Here is a 27,073-nt window from a genome sequence, read left to right as displayed (position 1 = left end):
TACTGCAGGAATTCTATTTCGAATATCAGTAAATAGTTTGAGAATGTGACCATTCAAGAGCAATTTATCTGGAGTTGATGTCATGAGATGCATTTGCATTCATAATTTCAGTATACAGTTCAAACTTTGATCGTTAGTTGAACCTAGTGCAAGATTTGCCATCTCGGTACCGGGCCCTATACCAGTATCATCCTAATACTGTGTTGGTACATCCGGTATGGGGGCCAGTTCGGCGTACTGACACTTGCTACGCCTCCCGTACCACCTACCGATTTGATACTGGTATGGTATGGTCGGTATGCACTAGTACGACAAACCATGACCGAGTTATTCTTTGGGATTGTCTTTTTCTTGCTTTCTTCATTCCTTTCTTTCTTCTTTCTTTTTAAATAAGTATTATAAATATTTTATCAAGTGAAGGTAATTTCATTACAATCGTAAAGAGAAAACCAATGAGCAGTGTTGCTCAAATGACATATAAAGGTAGTTGTTACTAAAGATCCTCCTACTCTTGACCCCCTCTTACAAGTTTGCCCGTCAATTCTTTTGTGACTTGAAAAAAGCAAGAGAAAATAACACTATATTTACATGTTTTCTCCTAATTCCATTAGTAGTACAATGAACACCTTGCTATTATCATCTTGTGTTAGTGCCACTTAGAATTCCTTCTTGACATACAAAATTGATTCTCACATGGTTTATGACATGTTTGATTTGCCGGAATGGGAGGTGGGAATGGGCATCACTTTGAATTCCATCCCATTCCCAAGTTTGGTAACTGGTCTAGACACAAGAATGCTGATTGCAATGGGAACCTGATTCCAGCAAAAAGGGTTAAAACCACAATTTGGGGGTGGGGGGAGGGGAATATATTATAAAAATATTAGTGTATCATATTGTACTTTATATTGATAATGTATTCATATTGATTGGTAAATTTTTAAATTATATTAATGTAATTTATATTTTAATTATTATTATGCTATTATAGTAATACACTATTATACTTATGATTATTGTAATATCATAATTGTATTATTAAGTATTATAGTTGTCTAGTTAATTTAATATCCTTAATAATACTATTAATCAAGGTTTGCAATCTCGGTGCTGGGTACTTGTATTGGTACGTTATCGGTTTGCTAGGTACCGAATTGCGATAGAAGGGATAAAACCACACTTTTGGGGGAGAGGAGAATATATTTTAAAAATATTAATATTAGTATATCATATTGTACTTTATATTGATAAGGTATTCATATTGATTGATAATTTTCAAAAGTATATTAATGTAATAAGTGTCTTATTATTATGTTATTATAGTAATACACTATTATACTTATGATTATTGTAATAGCATAATTATATTAGTATATATTAGTTATCTAGTTAATTAAATATTCGTAATAATGCTATTAATCAAGGTTTGCAATCTCATACCGAGTATCGTATTGGCATGTTATCGATTTGATGCGGTACGATATGTACCTTGTACCGAAATAACTCTCGAATCATTTTTCTCACTTTTTATCTCGATCTGCCTCAGTATGTACCTCGTCATGCCTCTCTACGGGATAGTATGGAGCCTGTACCAATCCAAAAATAAGTTTCGTACTAGTTTTGACCCGCTACAATATAGTATGCCCCGTACCAGGTGGTTCGGGGTGGTAGGCAATCCATGCTGATAATATTATAATATAATATTATATCGAATCGGTACTCATTTGTGATACTAATATTATTAATGATATTATTAATAATACTAATAATAAAGTAATATGAATAAGACTGATATAATATTTTTGTATTAATATTTGTAGATTAACATTATAACAATATTAACTCATATTATTATATTGGATATTTTGGTCTTACTTTTAATAATATTAGTATTGCAGTAATATTATTATATTAGTATACAATAATGTTAATATTAATGTATTAACAATAATATATAATATTATAGGCTACAAAGTTTGCTTTAGTCCCTCGAGATTGCTTAGACTTATCCAAACACGGAATTGGAATTAATCATCATCATAATTCCTAGTAACTGATATCCTAGGAGTGGGAAAGCTATTATTGATTTTGGTTCTTTACAACCAGACATTGCCTTAAGGGTCTGCATTGTCTATTCCAATGTCAGCAGGTATAGTAGATTAAGCATCAAATATAAGTTTTCTGCCTGCTTGAGATTTAATTACACAAATGATACCATGCATACTATGCTACAGGCATCTCTCAACACTCCAAAATCGTTGGGGCCTCTGTGAAATAGAAAATGTAAAACTCAATATCAGAATCATGCTAGTCTGACAATACTTTTCAATCCAGCTCAAGATTCTTAATTTTGGTCAGGTCAAGCCAAAACTGTACTTGTTTTTAGGTTCTGGTCAATTTCAGTCAGCTTAGGCAGAAACTTATTGATTTCGGCCGATTCTTTGCAGTTTCAGTCAACAGCTTTTGAATATTTGTTATTCTGAAAACTTTGGCGCTTAATGGGCAGAGGTTGGAGAGGTACTTATTTCAAAACTTTGATGATTGAACCTAACAAAATTATCAAATTAGCATTAACAATTAAATGCTAAGCACCATCTACACAATAACAAGTATATTTTAAATAAATAAATATAATTTTCTGTAACAATATAAAACCAGTTAAGTGGACACACAATCTCAAAAATATAAGATGGAAATGATGTATGCAAGTTCTACTCAAAATTGGAAATTGAAAGCTTCATAAGTGGTAAAAATTTAATAACTAGGTCCTTTATATGTTCACAATGCAACTATCGCTAGACTTTATGAATTTTACTGATATAACATATCTGATACTAATATTAGGATAAAACTATCAAGGCTATACAAGTATCCTTATAATGCAAAATACTTAAAAATGTAGTGTGTCATAACTTATTTTTCTTTTATTATTCTGGTTTTAATTTTGAATGTTTTCTTTATTTATTTTACTAGAACTCCATAACCTACAACAAAATTGCCAAAATTGGAACCTGACAAGCCTGACCAAAGCAAAACCATGACCAATTATTCAAACTTTGGTCCAATAGTGATCCCACACTACATTATGGAAGATATACTATCTTGGAGGAACATTAATCAACATCGTAATATCTCTTATCATACACAGTTTCATCCAAGGTTTGCCGGACTGACTGTACCGATGTACCGATAGGCACCGGTACCGGTACGGTATTAGTTCCGTACCGGTTCGAACTGGTACTGAAACGGAGATGCGCGTGCGGATGCGACGCGCAGACACAAAAAAAAAACTACGTGCGGCCGCGCGCAGACGCGTTAAATGCCACAGAGTGCGAACCGGCCCAATTCGCACTGGTACCGGCTTGTACCGGTGCGTACCGAGCCAGTATACACCAGTTCAAATACAAAACCAATTGGTTTCGGCCTGGTTTCGGTCGGTTCAGCATATCTTGGTGCCATCTATAATCTCCTGTCAAACAATGGTCCATGCCTGTGCTATCAACAAACACCTTCCTCACTGGAGGCGCTTGATATCTTGCCACCTCATTTCTAAAATCTTTAGAGAAATATATTTCACTTTAAGGAAATAAAACCACCTTGCACCACAATTCTACATCATGTGCAGATGTAGTTTGTCCTTAGATTGATAGAAATGGAGAGTATATTACAAATTTGAAGCTCCCATGAGGATTTCCTCAGCCAGCACCCGCCAAGAACACTAAGTTGCCTATGGAATTCAACTGACTGACAAAAGTATTATTACTAATAAGTCCCATATAACCATTAGGAAAAACTTTTGAATCTTTCTTTTAATGTTATTCATATATTTTAACTTTTATCCTTGACATTGTTAGCATATAGCAAATGATCCTGCAGATGCTTGCCATAAATATGCTGAAAATTTGCTATGTACTTTGTTTATTTACATAAAATCCTCGTTAAGATTAGTAAGCATGCATTCGTATGTAACTTCAAAGCATGATATTTTGTGACTTTGGACATCACAACTGATTATTTTAGAAATCTGTGCATTTGATTGTGTAGTAGAAATTCATAAAATCCCATAAATCATGGAATTCAGAATTTCTATTTTTATGGAACTTTCCAAGTTCATGTTTTTCTCATTCCTGTGATCCTACCATTTTAACCATTTTAGATTTTTATCATTTTGACAGCCAAACACCTCCTAAAATTCTCAAGTCTGACAATTTTATAAGTCTGAGAAAAAGATAAAATCATGATTTGAAAATTTAAAACATCCAAATGCAGCCTAAGAAAATTATATCATAGCTGAGTTTACAATTACTTTCATTTGGTTGGGACTTGGGAATAAGATCCTTGAAAACGTTCTGAAAGTGTCTGTCCTTTTAACTACTTTTACGTCTCTTTTGTATCTAGACACTGTTAGGAGCAAGGTTCGCCGTACCGGTACCGAACCCCGTACCGGTGCCGCACTAGTATAGGCGTACCGAGTGTCGGTACGGTACCGTACGCTCGGTACCGACCGTACCGACATTGGTGTACCGATACCGGTACCCATCGGTACGGGTACGGTACGCTCGGTACCGACTGGTACCGACCGGTACAGCGAACCTTGGTTAGGAGATTGTTGTTCTGTGTTTATTTGGCATAGTACTCTGCTGACTACTTGCATTAGACTTCATACCTTTCTCCTTTTGACTTGCAACTTGCTATACATGCTTGCCTATTTGAATCTTATCAGAATTTCGAGCCTTTAAGACTGATATCTGTATTGCTGATTATTTATTTGCGAACTCAAGGCACCAAGAACAGCAAAAGCAAGTATGCTGAGAGGGCGTTCATTTGGGAATTCAACTCAAACTAACCACTGGCAGAGCATCATTGACAACCTCAATAACCTTCTCAAGACACTGCAAGAAAACTATGTAAATATTATCTCCACACATTGGAGCAATATATATATATATATATGCGTTATCTATAAGCAGTTGGCTGATTGTTGTTGATATGATGATGTTTAGGTGCCAACAGTTCTGATTCAGAAACTCTTTACTCAGATTTTCTCATTCATCAATGTTCAGCTCTTCAACAGGTGACCATATTTTTTACTTTTGTTCACCCTTAAATTTGTGGATAATTTGATGATATGTTCTTTTCTCTGCTACTTCAGTCTTCTTCTGCGCCGTGAATGTTGCTCCTTTAGCAATGGAGAATATGTGAAATCTGGTTTGGCTGAATTGGAGCTGTGGTGTGCACAGGCAAAACCAGAGGTGATAAACTTAATATAGAGTTTGACATATATGGAAGTGTGTGTGGTCTAGATTGTGTCTGGAATTTTTTGGTCTCATATTATAATGTCTCACATTACAGTATGCTGGGACATCCTGGGATGAACTTAAACACATAAGACAAGCTGTGGGTTTCTTGGTAAGAAGTCCACCCCCACCCCCCACCCCCTCATATGTCTGGGTTGACTTCCTCATATTGAGTTGATTGGTACTTGCATTAAATTGAAATGCATTAACTTGGAATTTTATATGAGGCTTCTGCAATATGTCCATAGTTATGAGCTTATTTATGACAAAGTATAAACCAGAAGATCATGCCCATGCCAATGATCTTTTTTTAATTCATAGAATCATTTTTGCGGCTTTATAACATCCCGACCTGTTCATTTTGATCTTCGTATATGACATCTGACTGATTTGCTCAGTGAATTTCTGCAACTGTTATACAAGTTGTTCTACTTATCTTAAACTGATTAATGTTACCTTCACAAATTGGAAAACTAACCAAACAGTTTGAAAGGGAAAACTATTTATCATAGGTCCATAACAAGGACTTCCTTTTCTCATTCATGGTGTTATTAAGAATTAAGTAATGTTCTTTAGTAACACTTGGCTATCATAATTTTTAGTTATGGTACTAACTTATGCAATTACAAATTTATAAATTCCATTGATGGGTTGTCACGCCCCGACTCGAGATCACGAGTCAGGAGATGCGGCAACTGCCGTATACTTATAGGAACTCTCCCCACAAGCATGCAAGGCATCTCAACACGATATCATAAAACAAGCAGCGGAACAAATTTAAATAACCAATGTTTAAACTTTAATTTAAATAACTAGAAATAATTGTTAATATCTCACATAACCAACAATATTCAAAAGATCTTACATCAAACTCTAGTCAAATCTTGATCTAAAATAAGGATGTCAAATTCTGCCTCTAGTTACTCTCCCTGAACATAACCCCATGCCATCTTAGTTCATAGAATCGGAAAAAACAATAGAATATAGAATAATGGGCTAGACCCCCTGGTAAACAATGAGCATTTTAACTAGATTAATTAGGCAATAAATTAAATTATTATTTACAAAAATAAGTATATGGAATTCATTAGTTCAAAACCAAATCCAGATATGCTGCCTTATCAAAATATTATGTATGCCAAATTTAATCTTTCTCAAAATCTAAATTTTGTTCATAAATCCAAGTTCTTTCAAAACATCAAGTACATTTCATTAACCATGATCTACGACCATATTTTTCCTATGGTAGGGTGACGATACCGCTCATTTTCTTATGGTGTGTCATGCATCATCTTGCGACAAATCCTCAATTAATAATTTTAGATTTTTTTTCAAAATCCTCAATTAATAGATCATATTGTAGTACTCATTGTTGGACATCTTCTTGTCCAGACAATTATACCTCTATACAAAATCGAGTACAATAATTAGAAAGAATATGGATAATTATAGAAAGATAGGATTGATGGGTAGTGGCATCCCACGGTCCGGCCAGCCTAATCACAAAATCCAACCGATCACAGAATAAGGGTTGGACTAGCACAATAATAACACAAAAGTTAATGGTGATGGAGTCCAGCAGTGCCTAACAAGAGCTAGGGTGAGGGGACAATATGTTGTTTGGTCACTAAGATGGTTCAGGATGCCTCACTAGGGTTGACTCATGCTACAAAGGGTCCCACTGGTGGGGCCCACGAGTCATGAAGAGAAGAGAGAAAGATAGAGAAGAAGAGCGAAACTAAGAGGGTGGAATAGAGCTGATTAGGTGATAGTGCCCAACAGCCGGGGTCAGTCCGATCATGGTAACTTCATTCGATCAAGATTAGACTAGGGTACAACTGGCTCGAAAAGAGATTGTAGAGGGGGAGAGAATCAAAAATATTTTTTTTCCTTTTCTTTTTTCTTTCTTCTTCTTCTTGGAAAAATATGGAAAGGGGAAGGGGCCTCATGGGCTTAGTCATGGTCTGCTGTGTCGGTACCGGGCATCGGACCAGTTGCCTGGCGGCACAGGTTGGTATGGGCTCACGCCGTGTCGAGCCGAGCCTATACCGACATAGTAGAGGAGGCAGGGGAGAGGGCGAACAGAAGAGAGAAAAAGAGAGAAGGGGGAGAGGAAGGGAGAAGGGTGGTGGAGGCCGCAGCCAGGTCCCCTGTTTTATTTGAAACAGGGGTCCGGCTGCTTTTTAATTTCATAATATTTAAGTGAAGTAGGCAAACGACTGCACCTCTTGCCCAGGTGCCAAATGGCCTTCCATCAGCCTCCGCCACCCTCCTCTCCCCTCCCTGCCCCACTCGTTCTCTCTTTCCTTCTCTCCCCCTCCGGCAACGGGTTTCGTTTTCGTTGCCGGAACCGTCTCGGTCTGCCGCCGGGATGGCTCGGTATGACCGAAATCGCCTGGTTTGGCACGATTCCGCCGACCCTGGGCTTAACAGTGGTTGTGGCTAGCGAGAGTATTGGCCACGGAAGCACAGAGCATGGTGGCGCATCGACCAGCCCGACAGGAAGCAGCCAGTGATGATGGCGCATCCGATGAAAGAAAACTTGAAAAAAAAAATGGGGATCGACTGAAATGCAAAAGCAAAAAAAAGATCTGAGGCCGGATTCTGGTGATAACATAAGGTCGCAGTCCACAACATCACTAAGCAGTTGTAAGTGGTCAGCGACAGTAGCAGCCAGCAAGGAAGAAAGAAAAGAGGCCATTTATCAGATCTAAAAATAGGGGAAGGAGGTTTTTAGCGGAATCCGATCTTCCACCGGAATCTGGGTCGGAGGTAGTGGTCTATTGTCAGAACAGAAAAGGGAGGAAAGGGGTGAATAGGTAGAGATGTCATTACCTCTTTTCTGACGAGGATCAACCACGACGATGATAGGCCCAATAATAGGGCACCATGAACAAGAAAACAAAGAAAGAAGAGAAGGGGGAGAGAAAGAAAGGGCTCTAGGTGAGTTTCTGCTAAGGTGATCGTCAGGAGATTTATAGGCAGTGAAATCCCTTTCCAACTGAAGTTTGAGGAGGAGGTGGAGTCCATCTCCTTCTCCGCATCGAACAGGGGTTCCGCCCTCTTCTTCATTTTTTTTCTTCTCGATGCAGGCCTTGGGGTGCTGTTTAGGCACCAGCCTGTGGGCCTAAAGGCCGGGCCATGCCCAAATAAAATTTCAGGCCGGTCAAATGGACCAGGCCTGATTCATTCCTAAGCCAAAAGGCTGGGTAGGGTCCACTGAGAAAAAAAGGGAACAAATGAAATAAGAAAAAGATCCATTGATGGATCAAAGGTAGATCAATAATTGCACTGAGAATATTTATTTGCAATCAATTAGTTCCATTGGATAGATTATTCCAACTACATTGCTTATCTTAAAAAAGTTGGCGGGTTAAATATGATTTAGTTTTTTTTTTTATTTATTAGCTGTTGGTTAGTTGGGTGTAGCCAATATATTTGGGATGGATTAGGAAGCCGCTCAAGAATTGTAAGGTCATATGTAATATTACCTGACACATTTGCCTCTACCTGTCTCACCAACTACAGTTAGCTTCAGTCTACCATGCTTCCCCATAGTGAGCGTGGATTGAAATAGGGGCTAGTGCGCATATACATAAAGGAGTGGTTATAAATTTTGGATTTATTATGACTAAAATAGCAATGATTATTTGCAATTTGGGAGTTTTCTTTTTAAAAAGAAAAAAAAATAGTAGATGATGATCTCAGAGACTGAGTAGCATAATCTTCTTCATTGGTTAGCCACCTGAGAAGTTTATGCAAAATAATATGCATTTATTTGTCAATCGTTCTTTGTGAATTTACCTACTTACTGGTCTATTGTTTGAATCCTTCTGGAAAAATCCTGGCATTGAAACAAAAGCTCCTCTTCATTTTCGCTCGGAAGCGTTAGTAAAGAAAGTAATCATTTAACTTCCATATAGATAAAAACACTAACATACATTATGATGCATTATATCATGACTTTTGGCTGTGGCAGTAGTGTTATGGTTCTAAATCATGGTGACTTATATTGCATTATGTCAGAAATGATGTTCACATGTCAAGCATATATTTATTAGTGTCTGCATCAATCTGGGATACAGATTCTATTCATGATGAGGTGAACTTCCTGGTTAATTCCTGAGATGGTAAATTCTGATATACAAGTGGAGAACCATACACGACAAATATTATCTGAATATTGACTAGCAGGGTGTCATATAATAATTGTATCTAGATTGTAGATTTCCAGAATATGTAAAATCTTTTAGAGAACTGTCTTGTAGGTTATATGGCTTGACTACAATTTCAACAATCTGTTTCAATTATATTTAGTATTGACCATCTTTGACAAGCATCAAGATTTAGTTAACAATGAATGGACTCATTGTTTATCTCATGACTGTTCTATCTTCTATGGCAATATACAGGTAATATTTCAGAAATACAGGATTTCATATGATGAAATTGTCAATGACCTCTGCCCAGTGAGCTTTCAATCTCTCTCTCTCTCTCTCTCTCTCTCTCTCTCTCTCTCTCACACACACACACACACACACACACACACACACACACACACACACACACGCATGCATGCATGCATGCATACACATGTTGTTCTGCACAATATATATCTACTCAAATCTCGGTTCTTTCTACAGGTCTTGAGTGTCCAGCAGCTTTACAGAATTTGCACTCAGTATTGGGATGATAAATATAACACTCAAAGTGTGTCTTCAAGTGTAAGTGCAAATTCTGCTTCATGTTTAAATACATTGCTTAGTGGTTTGTCATGCTTGTTCATTTGTGTTTTGAGTCTACTTACAGCCTCTAGTGAGCAGCATGCTAGCATCTATTTTAATTTAAGTGTACAGTGTTATCCATATTTGTTGAACAGTTCATTTGTTCCAATATTCCCTGTATGAACTCATGACATCTTCCTACAGGTCCTTTCCAGCATGAGGATATTAATGACAGAGGATTCCAATAATGCTGCTAGCAGTGCCTTTTTGCTGGATGACAATTCCAGGTGGAAAGAATTAAACGATTTTCTTTAATTATGGAAACTTTCGGTTAAGACAGTTGATGGCTTACGACAAGGTATGCTGGTACCAGGAGCCGTACCGATTACTCGACAGTACGGTACAATATGGTACCGTGCTGTTCTGTTTAGGGCTTGTACCAACATAGCCAGAGCTGGCGAGGGAGAGGGAGAAGGAAAGAGAGGAAGAGAGGGAGAGGGGGAGAGGGATGGAGAGAGTGAAAAGGGAGCGGGAGAGAGAGAGGCTGAGCCCTCTCTCCTCTGACCGCACGAAAATAGAGGTAGAGTCCCTATTTTGTTGAAGAGAGAGAGAGAGGGAGAAGAGAGGAAGGGAGGTAGAGAGAGGGCTTTTGAGCCTCCTTTCCTCTAGCCACATGAAAATAGGGGCGAAGCCCCTGTTTTGAAACGAAACAAGAGCTCCATCTCTTTTTTTTTGAAATTTTTTTATGTGTAGTCAGCACCGTGCCGATTTCACTTTTAAAAAGTTTCCAAAAAAATAGGGCCGGAGCCCCTGTTTTCGTGTGGCTAGAGGAGAGGGGTCTCAAAACCCTCTCAAAACCCTCTCTGCCTCCCTCTCTCGGCCTATCTCTCCCTCCCTTCCCATCTCTCTCTCTCTCTCTCTCTCTCTCTCTCTCTCTCTCTCTCTCTCTCTTTTCTCCTCTGTCCTTCTCCCTCTCCCCCGTTTCGCTGGGTTTCTCGAACCGAGGGGTGGAATCGGACGGTTTGGTGCGGTACAACATTCCATGGTTAACTCTTTTGTGCTTGTTTCTGGTGCAGCATTCCCTTCTCAGTTGATGGCATATCAAGTTCCCTACAAGATAAGACCTTTTCAGATATAAAACCACCAGAAGAGCTTCTCAAGAACCCAGCCTTCCAATTTTTACAGGCATGAGGATACGGAACTCAAGCATTCATTTGGTCTATTTCATTTCTGAGTCTTCATTCCCAAAGCAGATGTTTGTGCCTCTGCTTGTTATGTTGTAAATCCACCCCATTTCCAATATTTTTTTTCTTTTCTTTTACACTCTCCTTGTTGGGCTGTATAATTATTCTTTGCAATCAGGTCTTCATAATTCTTTAGGAATTGGCCGATTGGATTGCGATGAGTTTCCTCCCACCGTGCATTATATCTGGTCTTTTACCAGTAGGTAACATTCTTTATACTCAAGTGGAAGCATTCAGTCTTATAAAATGTTGGGAGGAGATGAATCCATATTCTCCTTTTTTATTGTATGAAGCTTTGATTTAGTGTTAAAGCATACGTATTATTAAAAACATTTTTTGTATTTTTATATGGTGGTTCTGTTCGCCCTTTCCTTTTTCGATGCAACTTTTACTTTTTCAATTAACAGTCAAAGCAGTGGAATTACAAAAATTGTCATTACCTTGCAAAATAGATGTTGCTCGCAGAAGTGTGCATGGTGATTGATTTTTTTTTATTTAATTAAGTATTCTGGGGCACATGAAGATGTATGAACTACTAAATATCAACTGCAGGTTCACAAGAAAAAAAAAACAAGAAAAGAAAAAAACACCCAAAAGTTTTTATCTGTTCCCCGTATTCGTTGCATTCATTTAGTTCCAGCACTAGCATATTCCATTGATGAAAACTCAACCCCCAAGCTTACAGCTGCTACTTTAAAGTCTTCTTGCTTTGCTTATGTAATTCTTGTAATTCATAAAACATTTTGGATCCATGGTTGCTGCTGTATGCAGCATCATAACAACCGTTTCGTGCAGAATTCTACCTGAACGCCTGCCAATAGGTGGAAGGATCCCTGCTTTTTTCCACAAGAGAACTGCACCTGCCTTTTTTCATTCTGCCAGGCTTTGGTGTGAGCTTGGAGCATCAATCAACAAATGAATGCTAAGTTTTCTGATAACCACCTGAAGCAAGTTGATGTCAAAAGCCCTATGCGTTGCTTTTTGGTGGATGGTGGCAGAATCCTCCATCAGAAAGCCATAATGAACGATGCTGTTATACTAGTCAGTCTTCTCCATTAGTGCAGAGCACCTTTGGCATACTGGTTGAGAAGCCTCTCCTAGTTTTCCCTGTCATCCTATGTTATGGCTTCACACCACGTCTGTAGAATTCTAGTTTGGGTCGGTGTCGAGTTCATGGATGTAGTTCATTGGGGTCATTATCAGGACGCGAATTACCATTCTGCTGTGGATTGGCTCGTAGTCGGCTAATTCACTATAGGGCTCGCTTGGTTCGCGGGAAGCACATTTTTCCTCCTAGGAATATGATTTCTGGGAAGAAAATTTTTAGGAATAGAATACCTAGGAATGTACTTTTGGCATGTTTGGTTAAACATGGAAAAATGACAGATTTCTAGAGTGCTAATGTTTGGTTGACCATCCACTTTTCTGAAAAAATTATGTATAATTCTTATTATATTCTTAATAAAAATTAGGTTTTTAATGCCTTTTTAATGCTGAAGGGCCTTTTTGGAAAAAAAAAGATAAAGCGATTTCTGTCTCATGAGAAAGTAATTTTTTCATGTTTCTCATGGAAAAGACTTTTCCATGAAATGTAGGAATCATATTTTCATGGGAATACAACTTTTTCATCTCTCTGCTTTGAAAATTCCAACCAAATAAGAGGCATCTCATTACTTTTTCGTTGATCATACTTTCCCCTCTTCTTTTTCTGCGAACCGAACGAGCCCATAGTAATAGAGAATCAATGCATGGTGATAGAGAATCAATGCAAGATCAACAACTTGTAATATGGTTACAACTGATAGATGCAGCAATGCAGGTAAAGAATATTATGTGACAGCCTCTATATTTTGTCTTCATGTTCTATGTATTATGCTACATATATGGTTACGACTGATAGATGCAGCAATGCAGGTAAAGGATATTATGTGACAGCCTCTATATTTTGTCTTCTCCCGAAGTCATGTTCTATGTGTTATGTTACATTGTTACCTTGATGAAACCAAACAATTTGTTTGGTACACCTCAAAAAAAATTGTCGGTACAGATTATACTAGCCATAACAAAAATATAATGCTAAAATGTCAAGAAATTTTCAATAGAAAACTACATCTAATATATAATCCTTTTTTTATCACTTAAATTTATTCTGAATAGTATTTATTCAAAGTTGCAGGCACAAGGGCCTACTTCTAGAACACTTCTCGACTCTCCTAATTAGGTAGGCACTTTTCTAAATAAATCTAGCTGAAGGACAGTCATTAAAAGAAAAAATCTGCTGAGAGATTTTTTCTTTATAATTTCAGTCTTTCTAAACAAAGTTAGCTGACAAGCAAATTTTTTAACATTTATTACAAATATAGATCAATACGAGAAAATTTCTCTCACAATCAAATTATAGATTACAAACTTTAACATGAATCAAGCAAACTGATGAATTCTCTCTCGCGCGCTCTCTCTCTCACTCTCACTAAGATATAAGGAAAAGGAAAACCAAGCTGAAATTGAGGTGGAGGAAAGATTCGGACTGAAGTCACTGGTACCCAACACCTAATGACTTCAATTGAGATTGTAGGCAACCTTAGCAGATTAACGAATTCATCAAACCTGGATTGGGTGCTCCATAAAACATTGGTTCATTGTGTCTTAGAGCCCGAGTATATCTAGGTTTTCTATGATCTGGTTTTCAAGTCGCCCACAGAATTAAAATCAGAATCTACAGGTTATCTCATGAGGAGAAATACAGCAAGACACCTTCAATTTTATGCGAGAAATAGTTTGAGCCACAAAATTTAGAAATTTTCAATTAGTCCCTCATTCTTTTTTGTGTGTCAATGTGGTTTGATCGTCTATCTGACCCCACACACTTTTAACAGACGGGCTTAAAAGACTAACTTACCATTTCTTCCAAATCCACTAACTGTTTTAGGGATAATAAAAGGATCCTAATTCCTTGTCCCTTATAGCTCTTGACCTCGGCCACTCTGCCATCTATGGTAGCCAGAGCCAACACCTTTCTCCTCCTCTCCCTCCCCCTCTTCGAAAATTAAAGGCTTTAGAAAGTTTGATGCGCAATGGTTTATATTCGACAGCTAAAAGACCGAGTCAGCTACCTTTAATACCTTCGTCAAATCCCTCCCCAAGATCATCTCCGCCAGCCTTTGTGATTGGAGTGATTCAAGTTCGGCATGGCCGGAAACCTCACCCTATGTGGAGGTTGACGGCGTCAACAAGTACTTCGCAGTCGGCGACATCTGAGAGATGTTTGTCCCCCTACTCCGTATCTTGGAGGCCTCATATCCCATTTAGGCAAGGTTTCTCGAACCCATAGGCTTTGCCAAAAAGAAGAGAACCCGAACGCTAACGCAATGGTTATGCTAGAGAGGAAGGGCATTTCAGAAATAATAGAGCTATTAAATTATCGCGTGTATCAAAACTAATGCACGATGCTTTCCAAAGAGGATGGACAATACGATCATATTGAAATAAAAATAGTTTTGAGGGGCCAATTGAAAATTTTTAAACTTTTCGCATCAAAGTGTTTCTCGAGTAACGTTCAGGCCAAAAAATTGTTATGGTACGAAGACAAAATTGTCTGCTGCTATCCAGTGTGAAGACTAATTGTCGGCAGCTATTAGGTCTCCATGGCTGACATAGAAGCAGCAGTACAGTACCTTCTGTATTGAAATTCTTTCAATCGTTGCTGTACTATGACCATGTTAAGCTCTCACAAACGCATATCAAGCACAACCTCATATTTTAAGTAGCAAAATTTGGAAAAGTTTATGATTCATTCAGCTTCATCCATTCCCCAGCAAAAGGGAACATGACAATGTCAAACAAAACTCGGAATAGATCTAGATGAACAATAAAATAAAGTACAGAAAGCAACAGACATGTTCACCTGCAAGACAAGCTGCCCTTCCCAAACTTAGACAACACTGTATACATGGATTCTGTTTCCATCCAACGCAATCTAGTTGCCAGCCATTCTTCATGCTTCTTCATGTGACGACTACCTTGCCAAGATGTTGAACTAATTATTTATCAAACAATACAGAATTTATATATAAAAGAATATAAAATGTATTGCTAACCTGAACCAGATATCATCATGAAAAAAGAATTGTGATAAATATAGAGGGATGCTTTAGTCATGAAACAGCATGGCTTGTTTGTGTCATGTCTTCAGCTTCAGCTTTTGCATCTGGGAAGCCCTTCAGAACCTGGTAAAGCAAGTAACTATACTTAGCTTAGAAAGCTATACAACATGTGGGAAAACAAGAAAGAGATAGAGGGAGAGACTGTTACTGTTTGTTTTCACCTGATACAAATGCCAAGATGCAAATGCATCAGTGGCAGCATACTGGAGTTGCTCTCTTGACAACACATCAGTTTCCCAATTTCCCAGTCTTATTTTGTGAGGCTTCTTCAACTGCAGTAGCAGCAAGAAATAGCAGATATGAAGAGTACAATACAAATGCAGATTAAGAGTATCAAAAGAGACTAGCAAATTCCCTGACACAATAACTATACAATTTGCATATGTGCCTGTGTGCGGTGCACACGTGTGTGCAATGGATGTAGGGTATGCATGATAATTCTTTTACCAAGTGCAAAATTAGAATTATGTGAGATGTCAGAAGCACTTATATTGGGAAACAACGTTTCTGAAAAATTCGAAAAGCTGAAGATTGTTGTTGTGCTAGTGCGATCTATAAAACCAGTAGATCAAAAGAGACATTTATTATAAAGAAATTTTATATTGCCAAAGGAGCATAGTACTGATAATTTTTATTCAACAAGCTCCACACTTTTGAACTCCTTCACTGCAACAGTTTATTATTAAGTAGAACATCTTGCCTATATTGAAATAGGGAGCTAAGAGCTTACTAACAAGATTGTCCTTTAAATAGTTCTGAAGGGCAACCATCAGTAACTCTGGGAAGAAAAACTTGAGATCAATTTGCATTTGGTGCTCTAATTACTTCTAGTTTGACAGCTAGCCTTTATGATAATTGCTTACCCATGATAGAAATAAAATCAATTTTGCTACTTTAAGCATTTGCCGCGCTCTATTTGACACTCACTGATACAATATCTATGATATATCAACTAGTATTACTTGGCTGGCATAGACTGATATGCCAAAGTGTAAAATAACATGCCAAGATACTACCTCATTTAGTATCAGTAATGCAATTCCACTTCACCCAAAAAGGCCAGGATTGGTTAAGGACTATGAATCTCAGATGCTCATGGCATATAAGGCCTCTGCTGCCTCATGAAGGGGCAAAGTCTTGAAGTGGCGCCTCATAGTTTGAGGGATCTCCCAGTCTAGGCATCGGAATCTCCTGCAGCACCACCATGCCACATCCAAAACGCAAAAGGTTTTCTCATGCTGCAAACTGCCAGTGCTAATTTCCACAATGCCTCCAACCCATAGACATTACAGGCGTCTATTTCATCCGTATCATCTTAGACCAAGAAAAGAGGGTCTTTTCCTAAAGAGAGTGGCAAACATCAAAAGAAACCAATAATGAAAGGAAACCACTTCTATTTTTTTCCTTTTTCAATCGAACCTGAAACAGTTTTTCCTTTTACTTAGTTGGCCTATGTTCCAATATCTCTCTGTAAGATATTCACTGAAATCTCTGGATTATTTCAGCTATTTTTTAAATTTTCCCAAACTTCAATCACTGTAAAGATAAATCGACATCTCGATTCTCTTCTGTATTGTCCAACCACCAAGATAAATATGATATCCGAGATCAAAAACCTTGGCCTTGACCCAACATGATTCGTTTGTGCATCAAGCATATGTATGTTCTTCAAAATGAGCCTCTCTAAGCATCTCTATCCTTGATTATTAGGCATCATCACATGGTCCACAGCAAAAATTTAGCCAGATGGCTTATGTCTATAAGGTCAAATATAGCATCATTATCCCTGAGGTACCTAGAATGCAGAACAGACTTATTATTTTATTCCAAGGAACAAGACTGCCGTAGCTGCAAGCATACTCAAGAACCTTCTATTTAAAAACAATTTAAGTTCAGCTCTTTTTGCCATGGGTTGAAATTCCAACTGACGTGTAATATTGTAGATCTTTGGCCCCACCCAAATATGAAATAAAATATCAAAATTATTATGTATTTGTTTCCTCACTTTAAATAAAATTACTACGTATATAAATTTTAGATATTGTGTTTTGTTGTTTATTTGATAATATGTGCACAAAATGAAATTTCTATCTCTTTTCCTTCATTTAAACCCCCATTTAGCAAGTGAGGGTGAATATAACACAATCTATTGTATATGGTGGCATAGTTTTCTAATCTATGTTGTTATATTTTTTCCCATTTTTCCTATTCCACAATGAAAAATCAAGTTTTAAATTTCAGCCAATTTCGACAAACACCAGTCATGAACGACAACCAATGGCAAAAAGTTCAGCCTATAGGCAAGCATTGGAGATGATTTGTTAAGAAAAAGATCTACAAAATACTTAAAAGTTACTTGTTCATTAGTGATCGTGCTGCCTAACAGACACTATAATACATTTATAGCTCCTTTCTGTTATTCCTCAATCTCTTATAACAATTATTTGATATTTGAATTTAGCTTACTATAACTGTTTGCACATCTGCCATCTCTATGTTCTCTAGCTCAAAATTATTAGGGCATGTAAGATTAAATCACAATTAAACACGTACGAATTTGTCACAGCACATGTGCTTGCATGCTTGAGGACTTAAGCTACTAAACTTAATAGCTCAGTTGTTGGTAGAACCTGCTTGCATGTAATCGTTTCGGTTAAAGAACTGAGACCCCATTTCCTAGGATCTCCACCAATCTTGAGATTTGCAAGGCTTGACAAATCCTCCACAGGTTCTACACAGATATTATAATCCTTTGAAATCTTCGAGGCATCGTTGGCTACACCTATTCCAACCTTCATGTAATGACAAAACATTGTCAATGAAAGAGAACATATAGGGACATCCTCAAGCAAAAGAACTTACCAACTTAACAAGAAAAGGGAATAGCTAACAGTTCAAAATAGACTGCCTACCTTGACAGATGAATTACCCTCCAAAAGGGACTTCAAAATAGGAGGAATTCCAGAATGAATGATGTGTATTACATCACAACGAGAGTTGTCCATGCATATCTGCATCACTGCAGCTTTCCTTTGCGCTTCTCCTGCAGATTCCAGACCAGTAGCAAACAAGTTTTGATTTACTTCAATGTATTTCTATGCGCGTGCACAAATACAATAAGGATCATCAAAATTGAAAACACAGATCATCAAGCATGTTCTAAAACCTCTAAAATGGATAGGAATCAAAAGTCAAATGTTCTGAAGAATTATTATGTGTGCAGCAAGCATGGTTTAGTGGCAATTGTTAATGATTTCAGAGGCTTCTGTCATGTACATCGACATATAGTAGGAATTCAAAAAAGGGCATTGTTTCATGGCTGCTCCCCTTCAATGACCATTATATAAGGGGGAACGACAGTCTTTATTTCTCATTTTTGGCCCACTTAAAATTAATATTTGCAAAAATAAAATATCCATGTAAGTACAGAAAATTATAAATTTTATGCTGTCAATGATGATATAATCAAACGAACCAGTTATTTGTCCATCATTTCCCATCATATCGGCTAACAGTGGTGGTTAACCATTATTGTATTTCCAAAAAATCTAGTCTAGGGCTGAACTAGGAAAATGATGGCTGCGTTTTCTGCTCAAACATTAAATAATTGTTTTGGATGGGTCTTTTTTAAGCATATTGGTGCTGTTGAAATTGGCATCAAGTGGTTCTAAATAGACATGATACAGCGTTAACTTATAGTTTAGAAGCAACCAAATTTGTTGAATTTTGCTTATATGTGTTTTAAGATTCTAGGTTAAAATTTGACTGTTCAGTTTCTTAATTATATGGCCTTCAAGATGTTACAGCATAATCTATTGACACACTTTCTTGTTCACTTGAAGAAGAATTAAGAGTCCTCCAAAACATATGATTTCCATTTTGCTTTTACATATTTTGAATACCACAGTTCATGGTCATCTGCAGATCTTTAATCTGAAAGGCCGTGCAAAATTTTGCACCACTAGAGTTGAGGCTTCAGTCCTATCCTAAAGTTACTAGCTCAAGTCTCTACTCATATATGATTTTGTCTGAATAAATATGACACTGCAGCATACCTTCTACAAGTATTTAGTATGCATAAAATTGAGCAGGCAGCACATAAAGGTTTATACTCATAAAATCATTTAAAATGCAACCTAAAAGGAAGAAAATAGACTGAACAGCTGAAGCCACCATTTATATTTTTAGCTAAGGAACCAACCTCTTTTGAACAGAGGTCTCCACTCGATATCAAATCCAAGAGAGACTTGATCAGAATTATCCTTCATGGAATTAATTTTATCCAAAATCTCCTTAGCAGCTAGCTCTACTTCAGGAGCTGTCCTACTATATATAATCTGTCCCTGAAAAACCATGGCTGGATATTTCATTTTGAAGTTTTCTGCAACCAGAAAGACATTGAACAATCAAATGATCAACTATTGGTTAAAAAATATCAGTCACTAAGCAAACAAAGGATTATTTAAACTATTTAGATTAAAAAAATGATGTCAAGCGGGTTTTTCTATTCCAAATCTTATTAGACCATTAAGATTGCAAGAGCAGCTGTTCCAGCAACAATGCATTAATATCCACATAGCAGGGAATCATTTTAATAAAAATAGTAAACAGATAAAGGTGTCTAATATATCCTTTAAGATATAGCATTATCCTAGCGCCAAGAAGCTGTTTGAAGAAAATTATTATTAAATTTCAACAGAAAATTGGATAAAATTGATATATCCTATGAACTTTAAGTTGATCAGCACCAAACCCATAACATATATAAAGTCAAATAGATTTTGTTCAAAAAAAAAAAATAGAATAGAGAAGATCCAATAGCAAAGTTTTAGGATCAGATCCTTGTCATTTTTCAAAATAGTCCCTTGAAGTTCAGGATGGCTTCATATCAATACCATGGCCTCAGCCACTTTTCTTTTAGACTCTAATCAGTTGTGTGCTGTTCTCCAATTGAAAGTATCCATAAGTTAGGAGGATGGAAAACAAGACTCTTTTCTCAGTTGCAGTGGGCTGGAATCAGCAAGATCTGTTATCAATGGGCACCAAACATATCAATCCAGTGTTTTTTAGCTACTACAGTACTTGTTCATCCTCACATAAAATTGATATTCTGGTTGTACTTCCAATGGTGGAGGGGAACGTGGTAATTTGTTGGAAATGAGACTCATCTGAAGGCAGAGTTCTCAGGCTACAACCCAAATGAGATTTTTGATACCAAAATTGTAGAGTGTGGCAACAAAAGAACAAATGTGCAATGGATACAATAAGAAACAAAGAGCATGAAAGCATCTACATTATTCAGCTTAGGTGCAGTAACATGTTAAAGGCCGATCTTACATGGTATAGCTAATAACTAGTTTCTGGCTGGATCCTTGGTTTTTGGATGGATGGCCAGCAGACTCATGGTACGCAGGCTATGTTAAATTGTAGGTTGTAGGGACTATTCTTCAACAGATTTACGGACCATGATAGTGAGGTATCACACCTATTCTGTATACCAACAATACCATTTGTTGGTTGAGGAAGAACAAGGATACTTTAAATTTCATATTGCTCATTATAAGACACAGCATGGGCTCCAACAATCACAAGCTGGCCATCCCAAAGCACACCAACATGCCAAGTGTTCAGAAAGCTTATATAGATCGATTACTCTTATAACAGAATTGCAGCTAGAATGGGTGTAATTTCACAACAATTTGTGGTCTTCATGAATAAGCTTTGGAACAAGGAATAAACTATTGTCCTTCATGTTTGTGCCAATCAGCGACAAACACAGTATGTACATTTAGCATACAATATCAACATTTGGCACACTGCAGAATGGACAAGTACATGACATTAGTGAAGAATACATGAAAAGTTTGCAAGGTGCACTAAGGAAGGCCTACTATATTCACATCTAAACTGCTTTAAGTTGATTTCAAGCAAGGTTGAAATATCAAGTATTGAACCCATATCAGCAAAGGGTAGGCAAGGCAAGTGCTGTCAGGTGTATCGACGAGTGGTGTCAACTGATATGCTTTGACACGGCCAATATGCCCTTGGTATGGTTTACTTTGGATTCATTTTTTTTGGCCTTTCCTTATACTTCATTGTCTTAATACTATGATTTTGGAATATATATGATAAGGATACTGATTTAAGTGTCTGAGTCATAATTTTTGATGTGTTCTGAATTTTTTTATAATTTGTATTGCATGTTTATGTCATAACTTCACACACCCTAGAATTAAAGATACATCTAAAAGATATGCATACTAAAATTAATCATTACCACCGAACTCTAGTTTGCGGCTAGGATTCTGGTTGGAGTCACCCTCAAGGGATGGGGTGGGAATAAGGGTAGAATTATGGGGATTATCCCCTCCTGTCTCAAAAAATATATAAACAAATGGTGCACAATAAGCTTTAAAAGCCTTAGCAACCCCATTTCAAACACCACCAAGTGCCGCATTCTAGGTCAGATTAAACCCACTTGTTGTGCCCCAATTTTTCTTCTTTTTTTAACATACCTTAAGATATTACTTGAATACAACCGACAGTCTGCTACAAACGTGCAAATCATGGAATGGTAAAGGATGCCCAACAACGAGATTCAGCCCATGATTTAATACTGGCAGCGGCATTATGATTCTCCCAACTCCAAAAATCCAACTTTTATCCAAATTCTTAGTCAATGATTTACTATAGATTCTCAGATCGTAATCGCATTCAAATGCTCAAAAGAGAAAAGAAACAGCAAGGGTTTGGTCTCCTTCTACCTCGGCAAGGACGGCGAGCGAGACTCCAAAGCCCATTTATAGGAAAAGAAGGGGGCATCCTATCGGCGGCGCGGCCTCTCGACAGGGCGGCGTTGGTCTTCCCCCAATCGGGCAAACGGCGGCCCTTGGATCGCTGATCGGCGGCGTCGGGGTCGCGGGCCTCGAGCTCGCAGAGCCGCCGCTTGGCGGAAGAGGAGGCGTAGGCAGTCTCGATGGCTCGGAGCTCCTCCTCGGCGTCGGCGTCCCAATAGAACAAGGGATTAGAAGAGGATTCTTCCTCGGATGGCATCCTCTGTTCCTCTGGGCGAAAGGAAGGGGAAATTTGTTTTCCGTTTTTCAAATTTATGAAAGGGCGCAATAAAGTTTATCAGTTTAATTAATCAAGAAATATTTTGAAGAAATTGTTCACTTGTATCAAAAACAAAAAAAAAATCATTTTCAAAGACCTATTAGGAAAGTGAATTTTGTACTAAAAATTCAATTCTAGTTATCAATTTTACCGGATTCATCACCTTGCAAAATCATACGTCTAGAGATTCATGCAAAATTAATAATTAAGTGAATTTTATGTAAAATCTATGTTCAAATAATTCACTATTTTTTATTTTTTATTTTAATCTATTATTTCTTATTATAATTTTCCACATATAAATAAATTTTTCATTATCAAGAGAGATTTGGTTAAGTGATCTGGACATATGGTAGTTGTCATTCCCATCATAGATAAATAAGTTTGGGGGCGAGTATAAAAGATACAAGGTCCTCTTTTCAAAGCCCTTCGAAACCCTCTATTATCAAAAAATAATTTTTTCCACGTACATGTTCATTTAGCTAGAAAAATAATTTTCATATAAACACATCTCGGACATGTTTTAAAGAGATCCATAATCAGATTTTATCATTATGTGCATCGAAATATTTCACAACCACCATCTCATATGGAAAAATAAGCATTGGAATATCAATATACTTGGATATTCAAGTTATGGACTTATAGTTCATCCATTTTAAATAATGCCAAGTTGCCAACTCTCCTAATCTATTCATGCGTGAGGCATGTCCAACCTTCTATGTTTCCCCATCTCATCTTTCTTTACATTTATTCAGACGTGTAGCCCCATTCAATGAAATTGTGTATAGCTAAGTTGGGCTGTTAACCACAAGATTGAGGATTCAAATATTTTCTCAAACATATTTTTGTTTATTTGAATGAATTTTGTTTCTATCAAAAATTAATAAAAATATATGCATTGTATGTGTTGCACTCTAGTTGTTGTGTAGAAATAATTATATATACACATAAGAGAATATATTTACAAGGATGTATATCAAGCTAAACCGTCATATTGATTGGGTTTCAGTACCCTAAATCAACAAATCAGGGTACGGGAACTAATGACATACATAATTCAGAGCCATAGATGATACAACCCATAAAATCCTTTTGGATTCAAACCCAAAATTAGATTTGTATGGGAAGAACATGATTGTATGTAGTTCTTACCATGTTGGTTTCGCGTGGTTTTTTTTACCATGTTGCATGTCCAGAATGGTTTATAGTAAACCGATTATTAGAAACTCTAGTTTGGAGAAAAATAAATTTTAACCCTCTCCAGTTTTAGCAAGAAATATTTAGATCCTAAAATTTTAAAAAAAATTAATTAGATCCCAAAAGTTGATTTATTGTGTCAAAATGAGACGGTGACCTTGGAGTCGATTCGATCCAATTTGTTCTTTGTCCCTCATTCTAAAGCGCAATTTCTGAGGACTTCATAGATAATCACTGGATTGCATGTAAAGGTACTTCGCCATTTTTTAAATCTGTCCGGCAACAGCATCAGGACAACCTTCCACCAGCAAGATAACTCCACAATGTTAATATATATATATATATATATATATATATATATATATATATATATATATATATATATATATATATATATATATATATATATAACTATTTCTTGCCAAAATTTGAAGGGAGAAAAATTTCTCTTGATCTTTGTATAATAACTTCTCTCTCAAAATTTGAGGGGAGAACAGTTGCAAGGAATACTACCTCATATGAATTGTTTAAACTGCTATTGGTACTCATTGGAGACTACTTCCATCAATGGATAAACCAGAGCGAGAATGAAGCAACAGCCAAAAAATGAAACAAAAAAAATTAACAGAATTAACCAAATGGTGACATGGCCACACCATTTGTTTTCATTTGGAAACTTCCTCATCAGCCCTCGTTATTTAACAATCAAATCAACAGTGTCACTGGTGGCATCAGAAAATATAACCATAGAGAGGTGCTGAAGTCAACTGCAATTTTGTTACCGAAAAAACAGCAACTGCAATTTAATAAATAAAAAGGGAATACATGCTTAAGATAAAAGTCTCTATTGGTGGATGCTTTGAGAACCCTCAACAAGCATGTCAAAAAGCACGAGGATGACTTTCACCAGCTCATGCATCAGCATAAAAGACTACTGGCAGGGCCCAACATTGTTCTGATAACATCTGGTGGTTAATACTCCATAAAAGAATGGAGGATTACCTGAAGACCCCCTGATGAACAAACAATAGAGCTGACCAACCAGAGAAGTTGATTGCCTGAAGCTTCCAATCGACCATATAAAATTAGGTAATACCAGACTTGCATACTGGGCATGATGTCTTTCTTCTTAGCCATGGGTCAATGCACTGCATTTTGAAAGATTTATCATTTATAAAACAACATTTCTTTTGAAAAAGAAGATTTCTATAACGATATGAAGAAAGTCCATACTTCTTTGTGGAATTTATGAAAGCATGGTAAATGACGGATGGTATCCCCAACAGAGGGCTTCTCAAGGCAGACAGCACATGGTTCTTCGACGTTATCAGTCTGCTTTAAAAAAAAAAGAAAAGAAAAGCAAAGAACATGGCAGCAAACATTAAAGGATTAATCATGGCATCTAAATTTTTAATAACTTTAAAGCTCTTTTCTTAATTATTAAAAAAGGTAAAGAAAATTTGCACCTGAATTACTGTTTGTGGCAAGTTGTTAATCTGGTTATCTGAAGCACCAGAATGTTGATGATTATTGTTGTCCAAAGCCAATAGCATCTCATAGTCATTTCTGAAAACAATCTATGAACCTTTAGATAATGCCTTGTAACTACATCATATTTGAGACACTAAAAGTTATTAGAGATAGCAAGAATATGCAAACTTTTTATATCTATATGATATAAAGTCCAAAAAGATCTCTCTCACCTGTCATTAGTGACATAAAATCAACAAAGTTAACTGCCATAATTATGACCCAGAAGGATTTCTTATTATGACTGACAAAATTGCTACATGCCTCGTGATTTTCTAATCACGTTATAAAGATATTATTCTTAGTTTTGTTGTGCCAGCCTTAGTTTTTAACCACAACAAGTGATACTTGCACTTGGATCTGTGTTGTACATCCTTTTCTTTCAAAAATTGAAATATCCAATTAAGACTGCACCATGCAGGAGCTAGTTAAATGCAGGACTAGGGAACAATATAGCCCTTAAAATGATAGAAACGGAGTGTATTTAGAGGTGTTTGCATTAAAATGGTAATGTACATGACATGCCATGACAAAAGTTTTATTAATGATTTTGATCATAAAGATGTGCAAGGCAAACTGAGATTGAAGTCGTTTAAGTCTGCTCAGGTGATAGAGTGTGTTAGGGCGGGAAGATGCTAAGGAAGAGTTCAAGAAAGGGAGAATTAGCTGATCAAGATAACCATGTTGAATCCATTATCACAAAATTTTGGGGATAAAGAATACCATTTACGTATAATGTATTATCACAAAAATTTTGTGGGATTGGTGGTTTCTCTTGATCCCTCACATTTCTCCCCTTCATCACTCTTTCTCCTTGCTACCTCCTCACCTACATAAGCTTACACGAGAACATTATGAAAGACTATTCAATTAAGGCTTCATAAAAGATCATGGCAGAAGCAGCGAGTGTATGAGCTGAGGAAATCTGGAAGCATTTAAAAGCAAAGCCCACTCAAGAGCATATTCATGGCACCTAAGGTTGAAGTCGACTTTCTTGCATGACATTTGCCTTTGTGCCATGCTACCAGAAAAGAAACTAAAACTAACCTGGAATGATCTAATCTCTCATCCATCTACCAAGCATTAATTTCCCCAATATAATCATATTAATTCCTCCAGTTTCATTGTCACTTAATATTTATATTTTTCTAATTAAATAAGATGCAGGTACAGAGGAGAACCATCTAATTCATCATGCATAGGCCAACATCTGCAAAAAGTATTGAAATGCCGACAATCATATTCAAAGACAGATCCTCCATATAGAACATATGCTGCCATCTCTAGGACTTACATGAGTGGCAACATAAAGAAACCAATCTATATGCAACAAATCCAAGAATTACCGGCAAGCTAAAGAAATCAGCCAAGATTAGGTAGTTTTTCTACTAAGCACCAAGTCATAAAGAGTTCTTGAACACTCCTTTCAGAGTCTGCCAATCTAAAGCACCTAGTTTAAAGTATACCGAACCAAACCAATGCAAAACTAGGCCGGTTTGGCTTATTAGTTTAGGACTCGGTGCAAACCGGCCTGAATCACTCTAAACCGAGTGGAACCAATCCAACCCCGTTCAAGTTGGTTAGGGCCATCTCATTAACAAAAAGAGAGGAGAAGCCCATGGGATGTCATTTTCCTCTCTCTTCTTCAAAAATTATGATGGGAAGGGAGGGTTTTGTGAGGAAGAATTACAGGAGAAGAGAAATTTTGTTGGTTTTGAGTCTACAACCAAGCTAAATCAGGTATTTTCCCCTCCCTCCTCATCATTCTTCCCTCTCTTTTTTTTATGACTAAACTACTCTTT

General features: G+C 36.9%; 3 protein-coding genes across 6 annotated transcripts in view; 1 reads left to right on the top strand and 2 right to left on the bottom strand.

Annotated features, from left to right (window-relative positions):
• Positions 1–11,612, top strand: part of LOC103720153 (myosin-6-like) — a 50,243-nt gene extending 38,631 nt beyond the window's left edge. For 2 of the 3 annotated variants that reach the window (XM_039123563.1, XM_039123564.1), the window contains 8 exons: positions 4,782–4,907; positions 5,004–5,074; positions 5,153–5,252; positions 5,353–5,409; positions 9,710–9,766; positions 9,941–10,021; positions 10,226–10,308; positions 11,098–11,612. In XM_039123563.1, coding sequence (XP_038979491.1) covers positions 4,782–4,907; positions 5,004–5,074; positions 5,153–5,252; positions 5,353–5,409; positions 9,710–9,766; positions 9,941–10,021; positions 10,226–10,308; positions 11,098–11,212 — 690 coding nt within the window. In that variant the 3' untranslated portion in view covers positions 11,213–11,612. Of the gene's footprint in view, positions 1–2,447; positions 2,518–4,781; positions 4,908–5,003; positions 5,075–5,152; positions 5,253–5,352; positions 5,410–9,709; positions 9,767–9,940; positions 10,022–10,225; positions 10,309–11,097 lie in introns of those variants that run through there. The other variant, XM_039123565.1, reaches the window with a different exon arrangement.
• A 3,393-nt stretch (positions 11,613–15,005) lies between these two features.
• Positions 15,006–22,522, bottom strand: LOC103720152 (Werner Syndrome-like exonuclease). 2 transcript variants are annotated; one of them, XM_008809740.3, is made up of 7 exons: positions 22,193–22,522; positions 19,630–19,809; positions 18,341–18,471; positions 18,059–18,220; positions 15,590–15,700; positions 15,363–15,491; positions 15,006–15,284 (listed from the first exon to the last, which is right to left on the bottom strand). In XM_008809740.3, the coding sequence occupies exons 1-6, from the start codon at positions 22,479–22,481 to the stop codon at positions 15,420–15,422; spliced, it is 945 nt and encodes a 314-aa protein (XP_008807962.1). In that variant the 5' UTR covers positions 22,482–22,522; the 3' UTR covers positions 15,006–15,284; positions 15,363–15,419. The 2 variants fall into 2 exon arrangements, with proteins under 2 accessions (XP_008807962.1, XP_008807960.1); XM_008809738.3 differs by having other exon boundaries at positions 15,006–15,280.
• Positions 22,523–24,348: 1,826 nt separating this feature from the next.
• Positions 24,349–27,073, bottom strand: part of LOC103720151 — a 29,947-nt gene continuing 27,222 nt past the window's right edge. The window contains exons 7-9 of the mRNA XM_008809737.3: positions 25,208–25,307; positions 24,975–25,073; positions 24,349–24,889 (exon numbers count right to left, since the gene is read on the bottom strand). Coding sequence (XP_008807959.2) covers positions 24,827–24,889; positions 24,975–25,073; positions 25,208–25,307 — 262 coding nt within the window. The 3' untranslated portion in view covers positions 24,349–24,826. The remainder of the gene's footprint in view (positions 24,890–24,974; positions 25,074–25,207; positions 25,308–27,073) is intronic.

The sequence above is a fragment of the Phoenix dactylifera genome, chromosome 2 (genome assembly GCF_009389715.1).
Source record: "Phoenix dactylifera cultivar Barhee BC4 chromosome 2, palm_55x_up_171113_PBpolish2nd_filt_p, whole genome shotgun sequence".
In the NCBI taxonomy this organism is placed as follows: Eukaryota; Viridiplantae; Streptophyta; class Magnoliopsida; order Arecales; family Arecaceae; genus Phoenix; species Phoenix dactylifera.
This window is presented reverse-complemented; position numbering and strand designations above follow the sequence as displayed.